The following is an 8866-nucleotide window of genomic DNA, read 5'->3' as shown; positions in this document are numbered from 1 at the left end:
ACCGCTTTAGATACTCGCTGGATTATTGGCTCCTGCTACGATACGCATGTCGTATTAATTTTTTTATTATACAAAGATTATCAAGATGTTGATGACATGTTTCCAGGGAAAAAAAATCTAATCATAAATTTAAAATACAATGTATATTAAATAATATTTTTTAAAAATATTTATAAAATAATATGTTATATAATTATTTTAAAAATACATTAAAAAATAATATATTAAATCAATCTTAGTTAACCTATTAGATATGCAATCTTGATAACCCTATAAAAAATTACAAAACTCATACCTCAGTAAATTAAATATCAAGTGATGAAATAAAAATAATAATTAATTATAAAAATAAAAAAATAATTTGAATTAACTTATTAGATAAATAATTTTGATTATAAAATTAAAATAACTTCTTTTAATAACAAACAAAACTTTTATGAAGCTTTATTTGTAACTGATTTAATATTAAAAGTCAAAAAAATCAAGAAAAAAATTAAATTAAAAAGATCAAGACAACTCCACATAAAAAAATTAAAAAAATTATAAAATCTAATTTTCAAATAACATAATATTAAAAAATAAAATGAAATAAAATAACTAAAAAAACAAGAATAAAAATGAGTTACTAAAAGGTGAGATTGAAAAGAAAAATATTTGATTAGAAATATGATTCAAAAAATAAATTGAATTAACCTGAATCAATCTATCAAATATTTGACTCACGTTATAAAATCATAATAACCTTATAAAAAATACATAAATTTAAAAAATTAATTTTCAACTAACTTATTCCTAGAACATGAAATAAAAAAATTAATTTAAAAAATAATTCAAATTAGTCCAAGTATTTAGATCTAGATTGTGAAAATAAAGTAAATTTATAAAAAATAAATTAAAAATAATTATAAAATTATATATTTAATATTGAAAGTTGGCAAAATGTAATAGAAAAAAGTTTAATTTATAAGTAGATAAGTTTGAATAGCTATTATATATATATATATAAAAAAAAAAATCTTAAGTGGCCCATGTTATGAAATATCTTCCATTGCACTCAGGATAACACGATAATTATTTTTTTTTTGTTTAAATTCACACATGACATTAATTTCCACCGCAAACTGGATATACCGGCCCCTCCTGTTAGGATGAGCCTTCAGTCCTCCCTCTTCACATTCAGCTTCACCACTCCCTGCAGCAGCTCTTCTCATGAAACTTCAACTCCAACAATCACACCCGTTTTGAATTCTGTGACCAGGCAGTCCAATCAACCAGACAGCTCAGGAAGATCAGAAGAAAATAATGGGGAGCTATTACGTGCCAGCAGCAGATTTTGCACGTGTGGAAGAAGACATTTTCTTGAAGCAGCATCTACCGCTTTATTTCCTATATGTCCTTCAGTCGCCTCTGATAATTTACAGCCTCGTTACAAGGTATGCTTGCCTATCTTAATTTTATCCAAAAGCATACACTATAGAATGGTGATCACAGGGATATCCTGGATGCCAAGTCACTCTCAGTTATGTTTCATTTGTATTCAATCTTGTAATATCACACTCTGTGAGTCCAATTATATTGTCAAACTGTCTGTAATGTTTGCCAAAAAGAAGCAGAAATTAACCATTGTAAAAATGTTATTGATTGTGTTGGTTTGCCAACACCAAACTAGAGGGCAGAATTGAGATTGCTGTCATTGTTGAGTTTATTGTGTGAGAGTACCGTGGGAGTAATTAGGTAACACAGAAAACATATTGCAGACAGTGTTAAATAGAGTTCACCCTCCAAGACCAGATTGGTACGATGAATTTTATGCATCTGTATTAAATTCTACCGCGGAACCCTATGAAGCAGAGGTTAGTGGTACTCTTGTTAAACAATTTTTCTTGTGAGGATTATGTATTCAGGCCTCCATTTGCTGATATTCTTTTCCCTTTTCCTTTATCATTATTTTTTGGGGGCTAAGGTTGCTGTTTACAAGACACAGCTTTTTACTAATTTGAGAGGAAAGGCCAAGAAAGTGTTGGAGATTGGCATAGGCACTGGTCCTAACCTCAAATATTATGCCAATAGTGCTGATATCCAGGTTTACGGTGTGGATCCTAACACAAAGATGGAAAAATTTGCGCAGGAATCAGCAGTGGCTGCTGGCCTACCACTTTCAAACTTTGAATTTATACAAGCAGTATGCATGTTTCTGCTGTGACACCATCAGTTCTACTAAATTTCTACATATTTGACTCTATTACTACAAAATGATTAGTAGCAGAAAAGGGATAGGAATGATCAGGAATGAATTGTGTGGAAAGTTCAATACCATGGTTTAATATTGTTAGCATTATTAACATCGATAGCCTTCAAGTCATATGTTTATCTGATCATGCTATAAAACTATCCATTTCATCTGTAGCCTTTAATACATGTTTAGGCATCTGTACTGATGAAAACTCCATGATTTTACGTGTGAAGCTGCTGCTTTAAATCATTAGCTTACTCTTTAGTCTCTTACTCTCTTTGCCATTATGGGTGCGGGTCATCAACTGATTTTATCATTTGTTTCCTGAGTTATTACTTGCCTGTTGAGATTAACTTAATATCAAAATTGAAAGTTGTTGCACTGTTCTCCATCGATTTTGAAGGCCTTGATTGTATGCAGGTTGGGGAAGCTATACCATTAAATGATGCTTCTGTTGATGCTGTCGTGGGCACTCTTGTACTCTGCTCCGTTAAAGAAGTTGGCCAGACACTACAAGGTAATTGGATTAAACATGCTTTTGGTTTCTCACAATAAACAGATTTTTCTCACACAATTGAATTTAGTGATTTAAAAAAAAATGTTTTAATGTTTTTTAATTATTTTAATAGGTTAATATCAAAAAAAAAAAAAAAAACCTTGTTGTGGTGATTGAAAAGTGTTCGCTTCATGAAAAGTCGAAATGACCTTAAAGTCCTCTCTGGAGGTCAGAGCTTATAACTTGTTGGGGTCGATCTTATTGCTTGCATGTTTCTGTGCTAGAACTAGTTTGCAACTGCAAATTTCAGTCCAGCCAAATAAGCGAAGAATGGTATTCCCAGCACCAAGTTTTTCTGTGTGTCAAACCGAGTTTTTCTCTGTGTGAGGTACATTATTAAACTGGAACCTTTGAGTGCAGAGGTAAAGAGAGTGCTTAAACCTGGTGGGCTTTACTTATTTGTGGAGCATGTGGCTGCAAAAGGTCTTGTGGGCTAAACTTCCAAGTAAACACTGGTGAGCTTGGTTGATCTCGTTAAATATTTGTTGTTAATGTTGCTGGTTTATGCAGATGGAACAATTCTTAGACTCCTGCAAAGTGCCCTCGATCCATTACAACAGACAGTTGCTGATGGTTGTCACCTATCTAGGGATACAGGAAAGGAAATTCTTAAAGCTGGTTTCTCATCTGTCGATTTAAGCATGGCTTTCCTGTCTAATGCCTTGATTATAAATCCCCATGTGTATGGAATAGCCAGCAAGTAACATTAAGGGGGAGCATCTATTAAAAAAATATATATTAAGAGTGAACACAATAACGAATTTGATGGTCACCAGATATTTAATATTAAAATACAGCATATGTACTGAGGCAATGACGTTTCTAGAACAAGGTTAACCTGCAAATGCATTTGTGGATTGCTTGTGTTTGTCAGCAAGTTTAATTCTTAAGAAGCACATGCATATCCCGTTGTCTACTCTGCTGGAACCCCATTTGTAATTATATTGTTCAACAATTTATTTTCTTGGTGTTGTATCACAGTTGAACCATGCAACAGAAATATTCATCTTCTTACAGCGTAAAGCTAATCTTACTGAATATTCTCTTTAAAAAACTCATGATCCATTTAATAACTGAGTACATCAGTTTATACCTTGATCCAGACATTAAGGTTTCTTGTAGAATTATTTTGGAAAGAAATTTTAAGCAAACTAGCACTGTTCTTTTCCTTTGAGTAATCATTTTAGCTTAATCGATATTGTTATTAAACATTCGTTGGTGGATTTTTATTTTTTTATTTTTTTGAGAAAGTGAAAATTGCTTTCTCGGTTCCCAACCAAGCGGTCCACTTTCTCGCTGTGAGAGGTAGCAGGAGAAAATTACTTCATTTATTAGTTAACCACTGTAATTAGCCAATGATAATAAACAAGTTACCTTTGGGTCGTTGGGGTTTGTTTTATGGTAAATAAACAGTACAGGTGTTTGGGTGTTTGTTTTACGTGAAATAATATACATTGAAGGTGAAGTAATTTCGTTAAATATCAGAGCAGTCTGTAAATAACACGAATTTCTCTCATATTGGATAAGAAACTTATGACATGAATTCCAAAATGGAATGATCTCAGTAGATGATATTTTTGAAATAACTTTCACATATCAGAATCAGATACAAAACGGAATTCCAAGAAATTTTATTGAATAAGCCTCGAAAGCCAATAAGTGAATGGCTCGGGAGAAAGAACCGCAACTAACCATATAGCAAAAACAAAATCCCAGACATGTAAACGAAGCTAGCAGAAAAACAGAGATAAAATTAGAGCCATGCTACCCGATCAAATTCCCGCTGCATGCTTTGTTCAGTAAGACAGCCCGCTGCATCATTCCCTTATACACTGGTTCCTGTGAAAGAAATGGACCTCCCCTTTTTTGTAAGAGAGGCAATGCATATGAGATGGTCATGCATCTTCCAAGACTGATCTTTTGTTGATGTAGTAACCCAATTAATGGCGTTAGAAAAGTCAGATTCAACTATTCAATGAACTTGACTAGCTTGCACATGTTCTGCGCTCAACTCCAAAGCCTCTTTTATATTGCCAGTACCTCAGCTTCATTAGAGTCCTTAATTCAAGTTAGCACTGGGAAAACACAGACAAATCTCCCAAGATGGTCTCTCAGAACCCCACCAACCCCTGCCGTTCCCGGCTTTCCAAGAGCTGAACCATCTACGTTCCATTTTAAACACCCTAACTTCGGTTTTTGCCACACCAATGCTCCATAGCTACCTTACTTGAGCTGAAGCTAGTCCACTTCTGAATACCTTAAGCGGACCTTGCCTGATCATTCCCTCAAGTTTTGTTTTGTCCTGACCCTTTTAAAATTTGAGATTTTTCTAGTCCAAAATCTTGGTCCGGTGGAGATAGAAAGTCAGAAGAACAAATCGATTAATTGTTCAAGATTGAATATGATTTCACCTCCTGAAATCACATTATAGTTTAAAAGTAGAGTTGCTTGCCTTGAAAATTAATTTACTTGTAGGATGCTGCGGGGGTAGGTTGGGTCTCCATGTGAATGGAGGGTCCATCCCGTTGCCATTTTTATCAGCACAACACAATAATTGCAAAAGGGATGATTCCATTCAAGGCCAAAGAGCTCTGGCATGTTGGCCCCTGAGTGTGGAAACAGTTGCCAAGAAAGTGAAATAAACTGTTTACGGCATCCAACTAACTTGATGAACCAATTGCCTGCTGGGTATACTCAGATGTCTTATCATAACCCGTAGGATTTCTTCACAAGGCCAAGGACATGAAAAGGTGGTCTTGTTGAGTTTGTTAAAAGGAAGTGGGGTTTGCTTTTCATTTAGTGCTCGACACTACTGCCTTTGAAGCATGCCTGGGCCCTGTTTTATCTTGATGAAGGACATTAATAGTGTTCATCTTACTGTGCTGCAAGCTGGATTCGATTACCTTTTCATGGTAGTTTTCTTTCCGTTTCTTTTTCATAACCTCTCCCTCTCCCTCTCCCTCTCAAGTTATCATTGTTAGGCGTGCCGGGCTGTTATAGTATTTAGCATTATCATAATGATCGTTATTTAAATTGTTTTTTATTTTAAAATATATTAAAAATAAATATTTTTAAAATAAATACATTATAATTTAATTAAAAAATGCGACGTCGCTACAATGACAAACAAAATGTAAATCTAAAGATACATGCATCAAGCTACTCTCATCACTTTTATTAGTGTTAAGCTTTAATATATTTTCTTAATACAGGAATCTCTGTATGATTTATTTATTTGCATACCATTTTTTTATATGTCAAATAAAATTACATCAAATTATTCAGATTAACTAAATTACATATTTACATATAGTAGTACTTAATTCACGAGGCAATTCCTTAAGATTATTTTTAAATAAAAAATTAATTTTTTAAAAAACACAATGTTAATCACATTCCTAAATAATTTCTGATATCACCGATGCATGGCGGCTCTGCAAGTTGAGCAACTTGTAGTGGTGGCAATTTCTAATTCATTATAATGTATACATGCCCTTGGCTTTTTTATTGTCTCAGGCTACGTAACCGGGTCTAAGTCTTGGTACCTTGATGTATCAAGTCATTTTATTTTTAATTCTCATATTTCGATTGGAAGCCTCGCATTATTACACGTGGATAGACATAGTTTATATGCTGGTATTGGTTTTTTTAATTATCACCAACTAACAAATTTAATTTTTATGTACCCCTATATATATATATATATATGTATATAATTCTTTATTTTTAAATCTTGATTAGATTGATCTCATGTTGTTAGGGTATTAAACTGGTATCCTTCATGTTTATAAATCTAGCAAAGCATATACGTAGGAGCTTGTTTAAAACAAGAAGAAAAAGAAAAAAAGAAACAAGCGAAGAAAGAAAACTACAAGATGGGCACCGCACGGGCTGAAAGCCAGCCACTAAGTGACGACGGTATGGGCCTTATACACGGGCCAGCTAATTGTAGCAAAACTCGAACTATCTAATATGTACGGAGAGATGCCCATCACCTGTCAGTATAATCTAATTAATTAGGTTTTAAATTTATTTTTAAAAAATTATTAATTTATATTTTATAAATCCTAAAATTATTAAAAATTTATATGATTATTAATTTTAAAACTCATAAAATTAATCAAAATACACAGAATAACCTAAACATGTACATTATTTCAAAAATAAACATCAATGTTTCCTCTCATTTTTCAATACTACACTGAAAATTGTTGCGTATGACCATTATTGCTTCAAAGTCTCATGATAATATTAAGTCTTTCCTGCCAGCTGTAATTACTGATTATAATAAACTGGCCGAACACTCACGTGTGTGTGTGCAGACACACACACACACTCAAATCAAATCGGATCTGTTGGTTCCGATCAAAAGCATCGTCCCAATGACACTCAAGCTGCCCTTGGCATCTCCTTCCATGTAGGATATTCATAAATCATAGTCAAACTCCCACTCAAGCTGGCATACAGAAGTAAGAAGTTAATGGAACAACCTGCAACGAAAGCCCTCTAGGTCCCATGCTTCATCTCTTTGGTTGCTTGCAAGATGGAAGAACACTATTGAATCGGATGCGCATGGGCTAGTTTTCAACTAGGGTCACCTTCATCACAAATAGTATCTCGTGGCAAATAACATGTAGCCTTAATTTGACCTCATCTTCTTCATGGTTAACACATTAGAACAAGAACCAGTTTGAAATTATTCTACTTTTCTTAACTAGCTCTCGTCTCTCCCAATAAATCCAACTGAAATTTTTCTATAAGCATATTGTTCTCAGTAGATATATATATTCACCCATCACATCGGTTCAATTGCTTTCCTATGTATGAAAAATGGGCTTCTCTCTGTGTTTTTTTTTTTTTTTTGTTGAATTAACACACGAAAGAGAGAGTTTAAATCATGTTCCTGGCTAAGTTATGTTCTCCGCGTGATCCAGGGTAGTTAGATTTCCCAGATTGTAATTGAATGGACCCCGAAGACAGATATTTTGTTGATGTTCTAGGACACCATTTTTGCGTGGACACTATATATATATATATATTAAACCGCTAGCTATTAGCACAATACTGTAGTGGTGTGGCAAAATTTAATTGTTCATTCTATAAAGTTATTGTAAGTCTTTTTTTTTTTTTTTAGATTAACGTGGGTGTCCGGGCCAGCTTGCGCGCACCACGACTAATCCCACGGGTCCTGAAGTTAACGACCATGTAAGCCTCCAGTGGTCATCATATGAGCAACCAAGAACTCGAACCTGAGACCACAGAGGGGACAAATTCTTTGATCTCAAGTTTTTACCACTTGCCACCACCTAAATGGTTAAGTTATTGTAAGTCTTGGTTGCATGGGATATGAGCCTGGAAGGATGCCATATCACGTGCTATTCTTCTCTCTTAGGGTTTATACGATACCAACTTTAAAAATGTGTGTCTATGTAAGAATACACGTGTGTGTGTGGCGGAAATTTCATGAGCAGAACGACATTAGTTTTGTGGCTATTATCTTTGTTTTTGTTATCAAGAGAATTAATTTGATATTTATTTTTAAGAAAGTTTCTTTGAATATAATCTGATTTTGAATAATGAAGTGTTTGTGAGCATATATTAATTAATGGTTGTGATCTTTAATAATTAATGGTAAGGTTATTGTGAATAAATCTTTGCCGCATTATTTTAGATTTTTATATCTCTTTTAATTTAATTTAATTTTTTATTTGCGTAAATCTTACACGTGACAATAAAATAGATAATGACACCAAGGAGTTTTATCACAGCAAAACTAATTGGCAACACCACTGGTTTGACTTTCCCTGACTAACTTTTCTGTAAACTTATTTGATGCTCTAATTAAAAGATGTGGCCTGCTTTGTGTAGCTTTTCGGTTTCCATGATTTGTAAAGTTGTTTTAATTTCAATTCAGTTTTTTATTTTTTATTTCCCTCTTCTTTTGTCTTTTTTTTTCCTATTTTTTTATCATAATTTTTTTTTTAATAATTATCTAGATTATTTTTTAATTAACTAAGTCCATTCAATTACATCGGCATATTTTTCACACAATTTTATTTTAAATTTTGTATGGGAAA

General features: G+C 33.3%; 1 protein-coding gene across 2 annotated transcripts; it reads left to right on the top strand.

The window, feature by feature from the left end:
* Positions 1–1059: 1059 nt before the first annotated feature.
* Positions 1060–3709, top strand: LOC105120739 (methyltransferase-like protein 7B). 2 transcript variants are annotated; one of them, XM_011019096.1, is made up of 6 exons: positions 1060–1433; positions 1758–1853; positions 1964–2182; positions 2654–2750; positions 3150–3212; positions 3300–3709. In XM_011019096.1, the coding sequence occupies exons 1-6, from the start codon at positions 1149–1151 to the stop codon at positions 3491–3493; spliced, it is 954 nt and encodes a 317-aa protein (XP_011017398.1). In that variant the 5' UTR covers positions 1060–1148; the 3' UTR covers positions 3494–3709. The 2 variants fall into 2 exon arrangements, with proteins under 2 accessions (XP_011017398.1, XP_011017406.1); XM_011019104.1 differs by lacking the exon at positions 1758–1853 and having other exon boundaries at positions 1083–1433.
* Positions 3710–8866: the final 5157 nt, after the last annotated feature.

Source organism: Populus euphratica, unplaced genomic scaffold, assembly GCF_000495115.2.
Source record: "Populus euphratica unplaced genomic scaffold, PopEup_1.0 scaffold1.1, whole genome shotgun sequence".
NCBI classification, from domain to species: domain Eukaryota; kingdom Viridiplantae; phylum Streptophyta; class Magnoliopsida; order Malpighiales; family Salicaceae; genus Populus; species Populus euphratica.
Note: the sequence above shows the minus strand (reverse complement) of the source record. Positions and strands in the feature narration are given on the sequence as shown.